The sequence below is a fragment of the Meleagris gallopavo genome, chromosome 16, assembly GCF_000146605.3.
Source record: "Meleagris gallopavo isolate NT-WF06-2002-E0010 breed Aviagen turkey brand Nicholas breeding stock chromosome 16, Turkey_5.1, whole genome shotgun sequence".
Classification (NCBI taxonomy): domain Eukaryota; kingdom Metazoa; phylum Chordata; class Aves; order Galliformes; family Phasianidae; genus Meleagris; species Meleagris gallopavo.
The window spans coordinates 1,503,894-1,522,472 of record NC_015026.2 but is presented as its reverse complement, the minus strand read 5'-3'; the positions used below and the strand labels follow the sequence as shown (position 1 = coordinate 1,522,472).

At 51.0% G+C, this 18,579-nt stretch overlaps 2 protein-coding genes and 1 further gene across 3 annotated transcripts; all 3 read right to left on the bottom strand.

Moving 5' to 3' along the window:
* Window positions 1-6,681: 6,681 nt before the first annotated feature.
* LOC100539006 (hemoglobin subunit alpha-A) lies at window positions 6,682-7,520 on the bottom strand. Its single transcript, XM_003210748.3, has 3 exons — window positions 7,374-7,520; window positions 7,020-7,224; window positions 6,682-6,908 (listed from the first exon to the last, which is right to left on the bottom strand). Exons 1-3 carry the CDS (start codon window positions 7,466-7,468, stop codon window positions 6,780-6,782), a joined length of 429 nt encoding a protein of 142 aa, XP_003210796.1. The 5' UTR covers window positions 7,469-7,520; the 3' UTR covers window positions 6,682-6,779.
* Window positions 7,521-9,567: 2,047 nt separating this feature from the next.
* LOC100551072 (hemoglobin subunit alpha-D) lies at window positions 9,568-10,549 on the bottom strand. The gene is made up of 3 exons (XM_003210742.3): window positions 10,397-10,549; window positions 10,059-10,263; window positions 9,568-9,743 (listed from the first exon to the last, which is right to left on the bottom strand). The coding sequence occupies exons 1-3, from the start codon at window positions 10,486-10,488 to the stop codon at window positions 9,615-9,617; spliced, it is 426 nt and encodes a 141-aa protein (XP_003210790.1). The 5' UTR covers window positions 10,489-10,549; the 3' UTR covers window positions 9,568-9,614.
* A 2,008-nt stretch (window positions 10,550-12,557) lies between these two features.
* Window positions 12,558-13,245, bottom strand: BLVRB (biliverdin reductase B; the record flags this gene model as incomplete). The annotated part of the gene is given in 2 exon segments (NM_001303174.1): window positions 12,558-12,827; window positions 13,122-13,245. The product of NM_001303174.1 is annotated as a biliverdin reductase B (mRNA).
* Between the last annotated feature and the right edge of the window lie 5,334 nt (window positions 13,246-18,579).

The window sequence follows — 18,579 nt, the reverse complement described above, 5'->3', positions numbered from 1 at the left end:
GGCCCTCGAGATGAGCTTCTGGGTCCTGGGGGAGTCCCTGGAGCCCTGACTGCATCCCAGGGCCCGCGGATAACCCGGGGAACCACAGACCCAGAGCCTCACACCGGTCCTGGCCGCGTCCCCCCCCGCACCCTGGCACCTCCCGAGACCCCAGGAGGGTGACGTGGACGGGCTCACAGCCTCGGCGTTGCTCCGAGCCTCTCCCGGAGTCCTCGAATGCTGCCCTGGCTCCCTGGTGCGGCCGCACGCAGGCCCGGTGCTGGCTCACCTCCAGCCGCCCTCCCTGCGCTGCCCGGGGCTCGCAGCGGCGGCTTGCTGACCCTGCCCTGCTCCTCTGCCCCGGGAACAGCAAAGCTGGGCAAACAAAGGGCTCGAAGCTCGCCAACATCCTTATCTTCGGGTGCTGGGACGTGGCAAACCGCCCCCCCCACCCTATGACAGCTCTGCCTCTGTACCTCTGAGCCGCTGCAGTGACACCGGGAAGTGCACATCACTCACATTTAATTGTTGCCCCAGCCGCTGTGTACACAGCGAATGGGTTGTTCGCCTCTTGCCAGTAACCTTCTGTGTGTACCAAGGCTGAAAAAATCCCCTTTCTCCACAGAACCACCCTGGCTCAACCACACCTCAGAGCCTGTGTGCTCCTGAGGTCAGCGGCATCTTTTGTAGCCCATCCTGCACAGAGGAATTGTTGTCCTATTGTCATAAGCAGAGTTGGCCTTTAAAGTGAGGACATGATCTCATTTTTGTGCTGCCTCAAAGAGAATGTCAAGAATTCCAGAGAATGTTTTTTTGTTTAATGAACCAACAGAAATTCTTTATCTTCCTTGTTTACCGTTAAAACTCCTGCAAATCTCATGCGTGGGCTACATCTGCAGTTTGCTAATTGGTGTGGGTAAGAGTCTACTGGGGGTTTCTCTGGAGTTCATGATGATTTTTGCCGTGTTTTTCCCAGGCAGACAACCCAGCAGCAGTGATATCTGTGCTGCAAACATCCCCGTCTGAAGGTATGATCTGGAAAAATAAGTAATGGTGACCTGTCCAAATTCAGTCCATGGAGCTTTAACAATGCTGACCCATGAATTTTGGTAAATACACTTCTATTAAAAAAGACACTCATCTGCTCAACTGTTGAAGGAGGCATAAAATCTTCCTGACTAAGCAGCTGCACATTTTGTTATACTGCTTTCCATAAATCCATTGCTGGGCTCCTCCTGGCCGTAAGCAGAGAGCACAGAGCTGGCACAGCTTGCTCCCGTAGCCCTGTTTGTCTGGTTCTGGTACAAGCAGTCAAAAAGCAGAGCTGGGTGGGAAACCCTATTCTCCATCCCCCTCCAGCTACAGGCTGGCTATGTTATGTCTGCCTTGCAGCTCGTTGCCTAAGTGAAATCACAGTGATACAGGATCTAGAAAGGAAGATTACAATGAAGAACTGCATCTCAGGAACATGGAGAGCTGTATACTTCAACTCAAGATGGAAATATCAGACTTTGTTCCTTCATTACAGGAGAGTGGTGAAAGGCTTTCCATTGTAGTGTATGGTTAATTGATCCAGCAGTGTCTCAGGTCTTTTCTCATGCATCAGATTCATTGCAGGTTTGCCTTTCTTGATCTGCCCTAGGAGCCACACCTGTGGCAGGCCAGGCACTGGTTGGCTCCTAGTATGGCCGTGCAGTTCTGGCCCCTAAATCTGTGGACACAGTGCATGCAGGAAGAGTCCTAAGATCAACTGAGTGTCTGAGAGCAAGTGAGATGGACGTGGGGCAGCTGCAGTATGATGATGGTCTGGGAAGACTGAGGTTTGTCAGGAGAGGGCACAGAAAGGGCCTACTTTACTCAGTCATAAGGGGGATGTGGATCTGGTGCTCATTGGATTCTGCAGTACTGGAATTAGAGGCCATCGATGAGTCCAGTAGATTGGTTTGAAACGGACAAAAGGGACTTCACATGAGGCAGGGAGGGAGAATGAACTTCTGGAACCTGCTGCCACAGGAAGCTGTAGAAACAAATGGGGTCAGCAGGTTTATAAATTCATGCAACAACAGGTCAATAAACAGATGCTGAAGGCAACATGCAGGAACTCATTCTCTGAAATCATTTATTGCTGCTGCAGGTGTTGGAGGAGCACAACCTAAAATGGCGAGGCTTGTGTGCTCTCCCCAATGCCATCTCCTATTGCCGACCATAGCACTGAGTGAGATGAACCAACCATCAGGTCCAGCAGAGCATTTCTTATGTTCTCTGTGTCAACATCCCTAAGCACATTCAGATCACCTCAGGTGGCTGGTGTGCGGTAGGAAGATAGGTGAATGGCAGGAAGAAGTGTCTGCATTTCCATTCCGTATTGAGAGTCAGATCAATCCTTAGTGGACAACGTCCAGCAGGCCTGACAGAAAAGTGCTGTTTCGTCATTGAAAAGGATTACCAGTGGTACAGTCACAGTGGAAACCTGGTTGGATCTGATGACCAAAACACACATGGTTAGCCACAAACAAAGTGGGAAAAAACTGTGAGAGAGCTGTGGTAAATTTCTGCTGTTTGGTTGATGAATGGCTCCCATGCAGTAGTGACAGCCTTGAGAAGGAATTTGTGGCCAGTGTCAAACTACTGCATATCTGCTCCACATCCTCTCAGCTGTAAAACCCAAGGCCTGGGTTCTGCCACGGGTATCTCCAGCAGCAAGGGGTTCAGCATGCTTCATGCCTTCTTGGTCAAAGGGAACTCACAGAATGGGACTTGGATTACTCAAAGGTCAACTTGGAGGTTGATGTGCAAAAAGTTTTTCTAAGATATTGTTTATGGCATTAAACTTTTTGTGATGGCAACAAAGCCCAGACAATGTTTTAAGTTCTGATAGTGCTTATTTTTATCATCCCTGTTCTCTCTATGGACCCAGGCAGCTGATGCTTGATGTGGCTGCTCCACTGGGAGCAGTCTGCTTTCAGGAAAGGAAGGAGAGAAAATACTTTAAGTCCTCCATCAAAACTGACATTATGGTGAAGGAATACTGAGCACACAGGGACATGATCAAAAGACCAAGACAAAAATTCACGAGGGTCTTAAAGCCTAAAAATAAAATATCCCCTGAGGAAGGTGTTGATGCAGCAGGGATAGGAAAAGTACTCACAGAAGAGAGAAAATAGAGTCAGCCTTCACTAAAATGTCATTTTTGATAAAGGACTTAACACTTAAGGAAGGTAGATAGGTCCTGAAAAGAGTGGATTAAAGTATAGTTCAATCATTTCAGTGTGTCCAGACTGCCTGAAAAAAATTCCCCTTTACTTCAGCGACTGATTGAAGCCATTTCACTCCATCAGAATCTTTGAGAAATGGTGGAGGGTGATGGGGTTGCAGAATAAGACAATAGGGTCTATTCTTATTAGGAGGGTAAAAAGTGGAAACCAGGGAACTATAAGGCAGTCAACTTCAATTCACAACTAACAGTGGGACATTTAATCGAAGTAAGAGATGAGTAATAAGCGTTGCTACTGCCAAGAATGAATCATTCCAGATGAGTCTGTTTTCCTTCTGTGACAGATTCCAGTTCTTGGTTCAACATCATTTTTCACTGTTCCTTCATCAATAACTTATGTGTTGTAATAGAGAATACACTTATTAAAATCTCAGATGGGTCTGAGCTGGAAGGGATGTGAGCAACCCAAAGCATTGGGTTAAAAATGGTTTGGATATATCAGAGAGAGCAGTTGAATATGGAAAGGCTGACATTTAGGAAAGAAAAACTGCCCAAACCTAAGGCAAACAAGCTGCTTAGACAGGATTTTTTCTGTCTAATAGCAACCTATAGGTTGCTATTTTTTTTTTTGCTATTGGTCTACTGAATGCCAATGTCAGATGAAAACATAGAAGAACCTTTTGTAAACATGTGATGTTCTCCCTCATCTCTCTAGCAAGATTCTCAACTGGTATATTACAGTTGGCTTTCAGGAAGAAAATTCTGTGTTTTCTTCTTTGCTAACTGAGGAAGTACGTTTTGAATGGGAAATTCTTGCTAAACTCCTCTAGGATGTTTGCCTTCTTCCACAAGTACATATCACCGTGTCCCTTTCCAGGAAGCACTCTCTCCAGGGCCAGCTGTATCCTGGGCTGCATCAGGGGGTGGGGGTGGCAGCAGGACAGGGAGGGGACTGTCCCCTTCTCCTCTGTCCTCGTGAGCCCCCACTGCAGTGCTGCATCCAGGCCTCGGGCCCAGCACAGGAAGGATATGGAGGTGTTGGAGCGGGGCCAGAGGAGGACCATGAGGATGGGGCTGGAGCTCCTCTGCTGTGAAGAAAGGTTGACAGAGCTGGACTTGTTCACCCTGAGGAAGGGTCCAGTGAGATCTCATTGCTGCCTTCCAGTACATAAAGGGAGCTGATAAACAGAAGAGAGATCAACTTTTTACTCAGGTAGATAGTGATAGGACGAGAGGGAATGGTTTTAAACTAAACGAGGAGAGATTTAGGTGAGATGTGAGGAGGAAATCTTTCACTTAGAGGGCGGTGAGGCACTGGCACTGCTGCCCGGAGCTGTGAGTGCCCCATCCCTGGATGTGCCCAAGGCCATGGAGGGTCCCTGGGCAGCCTGAGCTGGGGGCAGCCAGCCCACAGCAGGGTGGAGTTGGGGGCTGTAAGGTCCCTTCCAACCCAACCATTCTGTGATTCTATGATTCTGTGATTTCTGATTGTAGGAAGAGGGTGGGGGGCCTGTTCCCACACCATGCCCAGACCTGCCGAGCTGGCAGTGCAGACCCTCCTGGCAGTGAGTCTGGCCCCTTGGACAGCATGGGGTTCCGTGCACCCCTTCAAGCCAACACCAGCACCCCAAGGAGCTTGGGACCTGATGGAAACCCATCCTAGCCAAGGCTGGAGGCTCCAATTCAAAGCTGAGCTGTCTGGCTGGCTCTGATAAAGGCAACACGGCTTGAGGCCTCCATCTTGTGGCAGCAGGGACAAGTAGCTGGGACAAAACACACAGCTGTTTGCAGCACAGTGTTTTTTAGCCAGACAGCCAAGATGCTGCTCGCTGCCTCCTCCAAAATACTGCCCCTGCTGAGTCCCACCTGAGGTCAGAACAAGGTGTGAGAGCAAATGGAGGCAGAGGTCTGGCAGAGGCAGCAGGGACAACAGCCAAGCCTGGCACACATCATCCCCCTGCATTGCTCCTGACACTTTTCTATTAATGCACATACACATGGATATACTCCATATGTGCTGCCCATTGCTTTCTCCAGCTCCAGGCTGGAGAACATGCATTCCTTTACGTGCAGCTTCGCCCCACTTGTGCAAGCACTGCCTTTGCCACGCTCAGGACTGCAAGGATCCCCTGCAGCAGCGTTTGAAGCAGCCCAGATCTATGTAGGATTTGGCACTGGCTCTTGGTGCCTGGCAGACTAGTTCCCAGTGCTGTGTATGCCCTGCCTGTCCGTGCCCCTGCTCCCTGTTCTCCCTGTGCTCCCCAGGAGCAGAGGCTCTCTGCTGTGGAGAACAATGCCCATAGATGTGTCTGGATGGTGTGAGGTAGAAGGGAAAATTGGAGCACGGCCTGGTGGAGTTGTGGCACCTAAGGCTGGTGCTTTGTAGGAGGAATCTTTGAGGGCTGGAAGCTCTCTGGAGTCACATGTGGTCCCTGATGGTCACTGTAGAACTGGGGCAAATGTCCATCCTTCCATCTGGACTCATTTGTACGGTATGTGTGACAAGGAATGAGGGGACCTGTGGTAACCCCAGTCTGGCTTCATGCTGTGTTTTGCTGTGCTGGCCACCCTGGGGCTTTCTCAAACCTCCATCTCTGCATTAAGATCCCTGGCAGGGACAAGCTGCAGTTACTCAGCACCTGGCAGGTTTTACCCCCCCAAGGCTATCTCCTGTCCACGTCCCTCACCACACCCGTGAGCTGGAGGAGAGCCCGTGCAGCTCTTTATCAGCCACCTGCAGACCCCACTGGCTATGGCCATCCCCAGCCCTGCTGCTGGCTGTGATAAGAGCCAGGGCCCGCACCCAGCACCCAGCATCGCTTCACCACCTGCCCTGTTGAGGCTCACAGCCCAAAGAGCAGGAACTGAGCCCCAGGTACTGATGGTTCTTGTTGGAGTGCTATGGTCTTCCCCAGCCTGTCTGCCCACTCGGTGTACCTTGGGCTCCCCACAAGTGGCATGTAGCAAGGTGTCAGGAGATGGAAGCAGAGAAGTCCTATGAGGGCCACAGTCCATAGGCATGCACAGAAAGCTGCCCCAGTGCAGAAGGTCCTCAGCATGTCCTTGCTATGCCACCTCACAGACAGTGACAGATGCAGGGAACTGTTCCCTACCACCTCCTGCAAGCCCTTCCAGAATGAGATCTGTTTCCCTACATTTTGGGCTTCATGGGGTAAGGAATTTGTGTGGGATCCCAGCATGGGTATGTGGCTCTGCTGGGGAGCTCAGGATGGGCTGGAGACCTCAAGAATCCATAAAGCTTTCCTGTCCACCAGCACCTGTAAGAGCTCTACTCATGCCCACAGACAGCAGAAACACATCTGTCTTCTGGGCACACCACCCAAACACCACTCAAACACCACCACTTGAGCCCATATCCTCTGCACACCCACCTGGCCCAGGGGCTCCCAGTTCAGCTGCATGGAGCCCCAGAGCAGATCCCTCCCGCTCTCTCCCCACAGGCAGCAACCAGAGCAGGACACCAGGGCTGGAGCACAAATGCAACAGATTTTATTTCATCTCATTTGGCTGCTCGCTGTTGGAAGGCTGGCGATGGGTTGGCCCCAGCTCTAGCTGCCATGCTGTCTTAACGGTACTTGGCAGTCAGCACGGTGCCCACAGCGCACAAGAACTTGTCCAGGGAAGCATGGACCTCTGGGGTCAGGGCAGCAGGGTGGTGGATGGCCACCACCACCAGGAAGCATTGGCCCAGGAGCTGCAAGGCAAAAGGAGAAGGTGAGCGAGAGGGTGAGGCGAAGGGTGGCTGCATGGCCCAAGACAGGGCTGGGGTCGGGGCAGGGTGGGTCAGCCCTTCCCGGACACTCACTTTGAAGTTGACAGGGTCCACGCGGAGCTTGTGGGCATGGAGGTCGCTGAGCTTGGAGAGGGTGCCTGCGATGTCATCAATGTGGTTGACAGCCTCGATCAGGGCAGCCACTACCTTCTTGCCGTGCCCCTTGATCTGAGCGGAGCCGTGTGACAGATCAAAGTGGGGGAAGTAGGTCTTGGTCGGGGGGTAGGTGATGAACATCCTGTGGAGCACAGTAAGTCAGGGCCAGCAGGGCAGAAGGGGAGGGGGACAGGTTAGACAGGGAGGGATAGGACATGGACAACTGAGGGCAGGAAGAGGATCAGGGACAGATGGGAGAGAGGCAGCTGGAGGACAGAGATGTACACCTACCTCTCCAGGGTCTCGGCGCCATACTCCTCAGCATGGCCGGCGATTTTGGTGAAGATGCCCTTGACGTTGTTCTTGTCAGCAGCGGACAGCACCATGGTTGCACCTCCGCGTTGGCAGCCCCCAGCACGGGTGCCCCTGCAGTCTGCTGTCAGCCTTATATGCTGTGCTGGTCACTGCCCGCCCCCCAGCCCGCCCCATAGATTCTGGACCCCAGCCAGGCAGGGCTGCTGCCCTGCCCCACCCACGATACTGCACAGACTGGGGGGGTTGGATCCTGGCACGAGCTTGGGCTCAGTGTTAGGGTTGGGGCAATGTGGTGTTGGCATAGTCTGGATTTAGGGTTAGGATTAGGGTTAGTGTCTGCATCGGCATGGGTTGAGGTTAGGGTCTGTCTTGGAGCAGGTGGAGCAGTCGGTCCCCAGCCCCCTGGCATAGAGTTATGGCTGAGGTGCCAACGAGGGGTCCCTCAAGGAGGCCAGAAGGGATGTGTTCTGCTCAGGAGGAGCAGGCAGAGTGGAGGGGACAGAAATATGGGGGCTGTAGGCTCAGGAGCACTGTGGAAGTCTGTGCCTCAAGGAGCTGCCCCTGTGATGCAGGCTGACCTCTCCAGCACAGTCCTTGCACACATGCAAACTGCCCCAGCACGTGCACTGTTCCTACACACACCACTCTGCAATGTAGCCCCTACACACCACCACTCTTTCTCACTGCAGCTTCTGCTCATTTCTTCTGCACTCCTCACACCAGTGCACCCCAATGCATCTTCATGTCTTTCTCCCTGACCACAGCTGCATCCCTTTGCAAACAGACCCCAGAGCTCCCTTTGTCCCAGCCCTTGCTGCTATGGGGGCTTGGGGTGACCCTGACTGCTGGAAATGGGGCACACAGAAGAGCTGCAGGGTCAGTGCCAGATCCTGATGCAGGCACTGTCCTGCAGCCACAGGAGCTTGCAGCAGGGGAAGAGGGGAATGTATGGTCATAACGACCCCCAGTGAGCTCTGCATGTCCTGAATGATGAAGGTGAGGAGGAAGGTGAGAGGATGAAGAAGATAAGGAGGGCTGGGAAGGTGAAAAAGGTTGCAGTGGTTCCAGTAGGTTTGAGAGCTGGCATGGGGGGGACAGTTTACACCCGTGTTTCCTCCATTTCCAGCGGTTCTTATCATTTGTGTTTGGGGGAGATTAGCTTGACCTGGCACCATATCAGAGAACAGGAGGAGGGGAAGAGTGGAGGAGGGGGACTGCTCTTCTGGGAAGCAGAAGGAGGGGAGGCTGTGTGTTTGCTGCCCATGCACACGTCAGTGGGACAAACTGCAAAGGCAGAAGAGCTCCTCAAACCGTGGGCACAGGAATAACTGGGTGTAAATGAACACAGATGTGCTGAGATGTAGATAGTGCTTTAAGTATGGAGGAAAAGCAGTGCATTTGGAAGTGTGCTCACAGGAGTGGGGTATGGCATGGGGACTCCCTAGCAAAGCAGGTGCTGATTTCCTAGTGCAGCTTCCCTCATTCCTCACAAACCCCGATTTTCTCCTCTGGTCACAATGCAGAGCAAACCCAGGGCTAGTTTACTATCTTACCACCCACCATCTCCTTCAGATCTAAAGCCAGTGATGTAAAAGCAGGAGCCTTGTATTGGACTACAGCTCTGCCTGTGACATTTCCAGCCTCTCCAGATGACATGGGAAAAGCAAGCACCCAAGGCACAAGTGGAGGGGCCCTTCCCAGGCAATTGCTAGAGAGTTGTGGCTTAGGGGCTATGAATTGTGTCTGTACTTCATAGTTCACAGTGGAATTTTTTTCACTCAATGAACTTGTCTCGTTGCTCACAAAATTCATACAGGCATTAAGCTCCCACAGCATTCCCAGTGAAGTCCTGCCATGGTGATAGAGCCAGGAGAGGTCAATCCTTCCCCTATGGAAAATTGTTCAAGGTGTTCAAAGAAACACATTTGGCTTCACCCACCCCAAGCAGGTTTGCAGGCATGGGAAGGTGCAGGCTGAGCTCTGTCCTGAGAGTCCTGCTACCAGCTTCAGGATCACATTTAACCAGGCAAGCCCCATGCCAGACGTGGAAGAAGGAGCTTCCTTCCTCCCTACCTCCCTCCCAAGGGGTTCAGGGAAGCATTGAGTGTGCCCCAGCCCACCCTGGGCCCCTATGCCCTTTCCCCAGCCCCAGCACACATGGACACAGTGCTGCAGCAATGGTGTCTTTATTGAAGACTTAAAGTTGTAGACGGTGGCTCATCTGTACTTCTCAGACAGCACAGCAGACACGGCAGACAGGAACTTGTCGAAGGCAGCATGCACCTCGGGGGTGTAGTCTTTGCCCAAGTGTGCAGCCAGCACCACCTGGATGCACTGCGACAACAACTGCAAGGCAAACAGAGGCTCAGTACCCTTGCTCTGGATAGAGGGCTCTCAGCCCCAGTCTGTCCCCCATCCTGGCCCTGGTACCATCCTGGCCCTGGTACCATCCCTGGCCTCCAGTTCCTGGCCCCCAAGATCCAGCTCTCAGGAACCCATCACACTTTGACCTCAAGACCCCAAGGCTCCAGGACCCCTGACCCAAGGACTGCCTGACAGCAGGACCCCTTTACCCCAAGATCCCCTGTATGCAAGACCTCCAAGATCCCAAGATCCCTGACCCCAAGACCCCAGGACCCCAAGACCCAAGCCTTTGCTTGCCTTGAAGTTGACAGGGTCAACACGCAGGTTGTAGGCATGCAGGTTGCTAAGCTCAGACATGGCCTGGCTGAGGTTGTCCAAGTTCTTCACGGCGTTGCCCAGGGCACCCAACACCTTCTTGCCGTGGCCACGGATCTGGTCAGAGCCAGGCGAAAGGTCGAAGTGGGGGAAGTAGGTCTTGGTCTGGGGATAGGTGGTGAACATCCTGCCAGAACAAGGCTGGTCAATCTGCAGCCCTGCAGTTCCCCCTGGCCCAGCCCACACAACCCAGGACCTGGCCCCTTGGCTCCCACTCCCCAGTTCCCACCCCACCAGGTGCTCCTGGCCCTGGTTCGCACCTAATTAGAGCCTCAGTTCCATATTCCTCCTGGTGGGAAGCGGCCTTCTCCCAGGCCTGCTGGATGAGCTTCTTGTCCTCGGCAGTCAGCATGGTGGCAGCTGGTGGGGTGGGCTGGTGGCTGGTGGCAGTGTGTGGTGGAGGAGCCTGCAAGGCCGACCTCTTATAGCTCCCTGTACACCCGCCCCAGCCTTATCTTATCCACATGGAGGGGGCCGTGGCTGTGCAACGCTGGGAGCAGGGTAGCGGCGGTGCCTCGGGGGGCCCTGACGCCCACACAGGGGGCCCTGAGGGGGCACTGCTGCCCTGCCCTGTCCTACCCTGCCCTGCCCTGGGTTGGCCCTCTGCACTGCATGCAAAGGGGATCCCAGGCAGCCCCTCACCAGGCTGGGGGAAGGCGTGCATCAGGGCTGCACCCCGTAGTTGGCAGCCACTGTCCTGTGGATGCTGCAGCCTCGGCCTTGTGCTGCTTGGCACTCCTGTCAGGATGCACCCTTCTTCCCTCGCCCAGAGCCTGCATGGCTCCTTGTCCCCCATGTGTCCCAGGCCCTGCTATCTTCCAGCCTCTGACACATCCAGCCCTCTCCAAAGAGCCTCTGGGTCTGTTGCCCTCTCATGCCACCTTTGCCCTCTGTGTGCTCCCATCTTCTGTCTGCAGTAGCCTAGAGAAAGCTGGGTGAGGAAGAATCTCCTTTTTTGGCACCTGGTCTTTCCAAAGTCCATACCTTCTTGCTCATCACGCCTGGACTTGCTGCCTTGTTCCCATCCCAGTGTGTGTTCCTGCCACTCTCCCATAGGACATTTCATAGGGCATGCAGTGGTTGGGGACTGTCATATCCTTCACTGAGCTTCTGCATGAAATCACTGATACAAATCTGGGCTTAGGGATGTACCCCATGCTGACCTACACTGTAAATTGTTGATTTAAACATTCAGGTTACCCAGAGACCCACAAAGATAGGATGCTTTAAAAACTTACTGCTCAAAGAAGGTGCCCTGGTCAACATCAGCAGATTTAGAGCAGCTCAGTGGTTTAAAACTTCTGCATCTTATCTCTCTTCTCCTTGCCCAAATACAGTGCTTACATTTTGTGAACAAGATGAGCACTGCAGCTTGTAGTGCCAGTTCACGCTCATTTGCTTAGGGCTTTGCACACATCTTTTCATGTCAAAAATCTTCTGAGACCTGCATGAGCAGTGAGTGTAACTTGGTAAAAATTTCACTGGAAGAGCAGGGAGCTCAGTAAATGGAGCTGGAATCACTCTGCCCTTAGACACAGACCCATCCAGATGCACTGGATGATATCACAGTTATTGGCCTGCCCACAACATCTGGGTCACTCAGGTGGAGAACACACCAACAAACAAACGAGGGGCTTCTGAATTTCAAGCTGCTCTAACACTCCAGGTGTTTTTTTTGCGTGTGAAGAGGTGATGTGTACCACTGTAAAGTCTTGGAAATACTTTGGAAGAGAAAGCAAGGATGCAAACAAAGAAATTCACATAACTTTTATCATCTGGGAGCTGGGGTGTTGGCCGAGAGGTATGGAAGGTCCATGCATTCCCCTCAAGGGAATGCCAAGCACTGGGAATTTTGGTCCCTCAGATATCATCATTGATCTCCAGGGGCCATTAGTCTTCCCAAATTTCAAAAGCAAGCAAAGTTCCCGATATAAATATAGGAAATGTCAAGCTGAGGGGAAGGTCCCTTTACCAAACAGGTGGGACTAAGCAGGTGTGATTGCCTAAGGTGTTCACCTTGTCCAGGCCCTTTGGAGAAGAGCACATACAGTCAATACGCAGCATTGCCCTGTGCACATCACACCATTTGGCAATGCAGCTGTTGTTCAGAACAGGCTGTGCTGGATTTTGGAGAGTCTAAACAAGAAGCCTGGGTCCATTCATTATCCTAGCAGGATAAAAGAATGTTTCCTGATCAGCTTTATATTTGGTTGACATAGCTTCTGAACTGTGAGCAGTAGTAGTCACAGGGCTCTAGCCTGTTCTGGGCTTCTACTCAGCAGTGTGTTATTCTCATTATGTACATGAACTACACAGCTTAGTATTTTTCCCTCTGAATTATGTAGTGATTTCCAAACACACTGCCTAAACACTAAGGTGTGGGTGGAACATGAAAGATGAAAGCACAGAGACCATGGATCACAGTTGAATTATTTATTGTGGTCTGCAGATGGCTGAGCCCCTGCATAGGACAGTGGAGGGGACTGCATAGGAAGAATACCCCAGAACTTGGCAGCTGTTGTGTGCCATTGGTGCACATCCCTAACCCAGTGTGGAAGCCATTTATCTGTACTTCTCAGTCAGAACAGAGGAAACGCTGGACAGGAACTTGTCCCATGCAGCATGAACTTCTGGGGTGAAATCACTGGGATAGCGGGCAGCCACGGAGCACAGGATACAGTGGGAAAGCAGCTGAAAGGGAAAAAAAAAAAGGTGAAATCCATTGTAATCAGTAACAGATGCCAATCTAAGAGTCTGCAACATGCTCTGGAATGAAAAAAATACACGTCCCAACCAGGTAGCAGATTAAACTGGACCAGATGGTTTGCTAGAAAATCTAGTCTCAGGTTAAAAATCAGCTGGGGAACCAGCAGCAACATGAGGCTGTACCACACAGTCAGGGATCAAGCTCCCATTAGTCTAAATGACCAGTGTCCTCTAGTTCAGTGACTGGTAATTTTCATCCCTGAAAGTGTGCCCGCTCACCTTGAAGTTCACTGGGTCCACCCTAAGGATGTAAGCATGCAGCTCGCTTAGTTTGGCCAAAGCACCTCTAATATCATCGATGTTCTTCACAGCTTCCCCAATGGCATTCAGGACCTTGGAGCCATGAGCACGAAGCTGAACTGAGCCTTGGCTGAGATCAAAGTGAGGGAAGTAGGTCTTTGTCTGAGGGTAGCTGGCAAAAAGCCTGGAGGAGAACAAGACAACAAAGTTCAGCATGTGTGAGGCATGTGTGAGGCAAAACCTCAGGACAAGTGCACTGTAAAGCTGCAGAAATACACTCCTTCAGCAATTAGTAGAGCTTTGGAAGCCTGAAGTTTGGAAGCTTGAAACTGTCACTACATTTCCTATATTATACCGCAAGCAATTTTGTAAGATCTTCAAACTGCAATAAGCTGAATGAACCAGGGTTGGTATGAGTGGTACTTGGAGTCCCAGCAGGAATATCACGATATTTCAGACTGATTGTAAATAGCATTTAAATAACTTTGAATAACAACAACATCTAACAGATGTGGACAGCTATTCTCTTAATGTCCGTTACATAGCAACTTATGTGATAAATCAGTTTAAGTTCATTTCCTAGTAGTGATAACCCTATTTCAGGATATCGAGTATGAGTGACTTTGAATTCCTCTTTAGGGCTCCTAGTTATGAATTCTTCTCAATTACTACAATGGGAAGCAAACCCATAGAATGGCTAAAAAATATTTTTTTGCTGTAAAATTTTGAAGCTATCAGGATTTAGTAGCAGAGGTGTGATTCCAGGAAAAAAAAAATCACGTTAATAAGCATACAACTCATCAAGCAATTCTCATCAATCCTAACACGGCTGCATGAATCTCACTCATGCAGCACTGAAGCGAGATGCATCCTAACAGCAGTGTGAGAGGAAGCACCCTCTGGATGGGTGCTGTGGATGACTTACCTCTCCAGTGATTCTGCCCCAATGGCCTCAATCTGGGTGGCCACCTTTGCCCAGATGGTGGTCACGGAAGCCTTCTCAGCTTGGGTCAGTGTCATTTTGCAGAAGAGTGCTGGCTCAGGCTCCCTGCAGTGAACACCCAGAGCAGGTTGTACTAAGTGCCCTCGCGGCCCTGGTTATAAAGAGGAAGAGGAGAGCGGGCCTTGGCGTCTGTCCACACTCATTGGTCACTCCAGAGGCCCACCCATGGAGGTGGGAGACCCTTATCTCCCCCTGAAACAAAGCCCATTTCGTAAGGGTCAGTGCACTGGCCTCCTGGTTTGCTGCTGTTATCAGCTTCTTGCTTCTTAACACGTATTGGCCGTGTGGCCTGAAAAAGTTGACTGGGCGCATGTGAACGGAGAGATAGAGCTGGAACATTCTAGTGATGGAGGATAAGGACATGTCTTCAAGTGGATTTTGAGTGGATTTTGAGCAAACTAAAAAGCTTGGACAGTAATTTGTATTTGTCACCTTGCTTCACAGACGTGCACACTAGACTGGGTCTTTCTGGGCCGTATCGTATATCTCCAAAACACACAGCCACTACATGGCCTAGCATTGCATATTCAGTATTTCCTAGGTAGTGCTAAGGACAGCTGGGATATGTGTAGTATGGCTCAGGAGGGAGAGTGAGACCCTGATTCTGAGGAAAACAGTGGAGATTTTGGCACATGTTCCAGCACTGTCAGGCATTTACTGGCCTCTTGCAAAGAGTTAGGGACCAACTCCACTACTGATATTGCTGATTACAGCACCAGGAGTCATGATTCATATGGAGACAGGGAGAGACAGCTTATGAAATCAAGTATAGTACTAAAAAGAAGCGTGTTTATGGGAGAAAGCCCAGTCAGATGTGCACAGTTCCTCACCATCCACAGATCTCAAAATGCTGAGTGCCTCCTGAGATGGTAACATTGATGTTTCCAGCAGTTTGTTTCCTTAATCTGCAATTCCCTCTGATACAGATCTGAGCTGCATCAGTAAGTGCCTCATACTGCATCTCTTTGATTTGCAGCTGTGTGATTCTTACAGCCAGTTATCCCTTGTGTCTTGAAATAGCCCTCAGCACCTCAGACAGTGCTGATATGCACTGTGCTGCATGCTGGGCATGCACATAAAGCCTGGTCCTGCGCTGGAAGGTTTGTGTCTTCAGCGCATGGACACGTGATGGGTGAAGGGTCAAATGAGTAAAGGAAAGGCCAGCATAGGTCTGTAATCACAGCTAAGTGGGCAAAGTATTCAGGAAATGCCCAGCTGGAGATGGTTGCTACCAATGCTTGGGGAGTTTTGTGTCAGCACATGAAGCAGAGGTGAGTCCCTCTGCCACCCCATTAAACCTCAGAAGCAGTGCACAGCAAGCTGGTGGCACGGGCAGGTGTCAGACCATGTTTTTTGCCCAAACAACGCTGCATGCTTGTGCTGAGCAGGTTGATGTGTATAAGCCAAATTCCTTATCAAGGTGTGTTTGTGTTTCACAGCACTACCAGCAGCTGCACGCAATGTGCACCAGATGTGGCTGGCAGGACAGGCAATAAGCACTTTATACAGGAAAATGCTGTATTCAGTTTACATAGCTTAAATGGATGGAGGTACTGAGGGAAGCTGTATTCATCATCTCTAATTACATGCATTTAAAAAACACGTGCAGTGTTCCAATAGGAAAATACTTTGAAAATAATGCTGTTGTTGTCTCCCTCTGAAAGCGCTACCTCTTACATTGCCCACTGCATGGCTATGCTCCAAGCTCTGCTGACAGTGCCTGAGGGAAGTCCCCGTGACTCAGATATAGCCAGGCAGATGCCAGCAGTACTCCTTCCTATTTTGCTGCCAACTGTTTAACCTGAACAACGATCCTCCATGACTGGAGGATTAATGTCCATGTAGGCATGAAGATCAGAGTGATGCCTGCACCAGAGGCTTGTTGGTTTGTATATGAACTATAAGTGCTGAAATCTTTATTGAATTTGGATTCATTCTCCAAGAGTCACTCCTGCACTATCACAAAAGTCAGAGCAGCCCAAAGGTGACAGTTTGCTAGGAGGGGCTCACTGCTTGCCTAGGGTCAGAGTTGTGCTGGGGACAGCTTCAGGAGCTCTTCAGAAAAGAGCCTGGTGGGAGTAGAGCGATTTGCAGCCATGTGCAGCAGTGTGACATGGAGAATGATGGGCTCTGTCCCTTCTCAGCCAAGTTCCTCACCCACTGTTCCAGCTGCCCACAGGGTGCTAAGCCTATGCAACTCAAGGAATTGGACAACACAGCCACTGTTGTTTCTCTGGTCGCAGGATTAATACATCATCCGGAAAACTGCATCAAATATGTGTCTCTCTCTCTCTTTCTGTTGCTTTTCATATTTAGGCTTCATAAACCTATAGCATGACTACAGTCTATGTATCTTTGTTATGAAACTGTGAAATGTTTCCAGAGCCTTGGGAAGGAGCAGCAGGCTGAGCTGGCATGTAGTCCCGCTGCACAGCAGCCTGGCTTTGGGGCTGCCTGTCCTGCCACGTCCTGCTCCTGCAGGAACAAAGCATGGAGCAAATGAGAAAAGTGGTTTTTTGCACTAATGCAGGTCTTCTTTTCATCCTGCTGCCAAAGCAGGGTGTCAGTTGAAGTCAGCAACAGACCTGTCTGCTCATTATAAGTGGGGTTATAATTTCCAGCTCATTAAATGAATGGTTGTACCTCTGTGAGATGGGGTAACTGTCCCCATGGGCCTCTGTTCTGCACCGTCACCTCTCTCTCAAGGGAATTTCAGAGGGTAACAGTGGCACACACATCTGCTCTAACTCTGAAGAATTTGGGTGCATTAAGCTTTGGAAATCTTAAAAGCAGAATCTTTATCCTGGCTTTATTCTTTCATTTCCTATTAGCACTCAAAGAGCTTGCAGCTTTCTAGAGCTTTGCTTTAACTCATCTCCAAGAGCTGGAAGTGACAAATACACCTGCAGTTTTTTTATTGAAGAACATAAATTTATGCTTGGGAGCGGACACACTGGGAAATTCTAACGTAGCTGCCCAGCACTGGAGCACGATGAATGCTCTGCTGTGATAATGTGACTGCTCTTTAATCGCTCACCAACAACTCTCTCCCTTCAATGACAGCTTCTCTTGCTTCAATTGTTATCACCTGCCTGGCAGAGAATGGCTGTGCAGATTAAGACCTCACTGCGGGTGCTCATCTCCCTTTCAGTCTCCAACCACCCATCTCTGCCTGAAGTCCAAGGGAAGAATCTTGCAGAGAAAAATCCAGAGTGGGGATATCTCAGAGCATTCAAATATCTAAATATTGCTATCAAATATGGATGAACTTATGTGAAAAACCTGTGCCATCCTCTGACATAATTGCTGATAGTTTTCTGATCTCAGTTGGACACACAATAAGACAAACGAGCCAAAAGAGCTGCCAGGGGAATACAGTTTGTGGCACTTGCTGCTGGCCAGCAGCTTGAAGTTCTTGAGTTGTAATAACTGAATGACTCAAAGTGACCAAAGGAGATCTCGAGACATGAAAATAGTGAAGGGGTGTGTGGGCATGTGGGAAGAGGTGGGAATGAACCTTCAGGCACCATGAGCATCAGAGAGGTGTGAGGTGCCAGGGACACTGTGGATATGCGAGGTGCTGGAAGGTACTGGTGGTGCCAGGCTGATCTGGTGCACTGTGCATGGGCATGTGAGATATTGATCCGAAATGGGAACACTGGGCCGATGGTGGGAGCACTGTTGGGTAGCATGAGGTGCTGGACCGAGCTGTGAGCCCTTGGCTGAAGTGGGAGAGCTGAGTGGGGTGTGAGAAGTGCTGGGCTGAACTGGGGGCAGAAGGGCTCAGACATCTTCTAAGGATTCTATGATTCTATGCTGGCTGTCTGGAGGCACAGGGCTCCAACTTGGTGTGCTGGGAGCCTGAACGTGAGGTGCTGTGCTGCACTGGGGGCACAGGGGCTCCAGTGTGATGTGCTGGGCTGAACGGGGGCGGGAGGGGGGCACAGGGAAGGGAACCTGCAAACAGGAGAGGAATCAACCCTTTGAAAGGGTAGATAACAGCAGGACAAGGGGAAATGGTTTTAAGTTGTGGAAGGGAGGATTTAGGTTGAATGTCAGGGGGAAATTCTTTACTATGAGAGTGGTGAGGTGCTGGGACAGCTGCCCAGAGAGGCTGTGGATCCCCGTCCATCCCTGGAGGTGTTCAAGGCCAGGTTGGATGGGTCCCTGGGCAGCCTGGGCTGGTATTAAATGGGGAGGTTGGTGGCCCTGCATGTGGCAGGGGGTTGGAGACTCATGATCCTTGAGGTCCCTTCCATCCCTGGCTATTCTGTGATTCTGTGAAAGGTGGGACATTGAGCTGTTGCGAGGACAAGCGGCTCCAACCTGACGTGCTGTGCCGCACCGGGAGCTCGGGGCTCAGCTGTGAGGTGCTGGGCCGCACTTCAGGCTCACGTCGGCACCCCGAGGCCTTGCGGGCCGCGCTGCGGGCAC

Bases quoted from the DNA above. Each gene is read 5' to 3' on its own strand.
- LOC100551072 (XM_003210742.3), bottom strand. From the start codon at position 10,488: ATGCTGACTGCCGAGGACAAGAAGCTCATCCAGCAGGCCTGGGAGAAG. The intron at 10,264-10,396 runs GTGCGAACCAGG...TTGTTCTGGCAG, and splicing joins GGAACTGAGGCTCTAATTAG to GATGTTCACCACCTATCCCC. The intron at 9,744-10,058 runs GCAAGCAAAGGC...TTTGCCTTGCAG, and splicing joins TTGACCCTGTCAACTTCAAG to TTGTTGTCGCAGTGCATCCA.
- LOC100539006 (XM_003210748.3), bottom strand. From the start codon at position 7,468: ATGGTGCTGTCCGCTGCTGACAAGAACAACGTCAAGGGCATCTTCACC. The intron at 7,225-7,373 runs GTAGGTGTACAT...TGTGCTCCACAG, and splicing joins GGCGCCGAGACCCTGGAGAG to GATGTTCATCACCTACCCCC. The intron at 6,909-7,019 runs GTGAGTGTCCGG...TTTGCCTTGCAG, and splicing joins TGGACCCTGTCAACTTCAAA to CTCCTGGGCCAATGCTTCCT.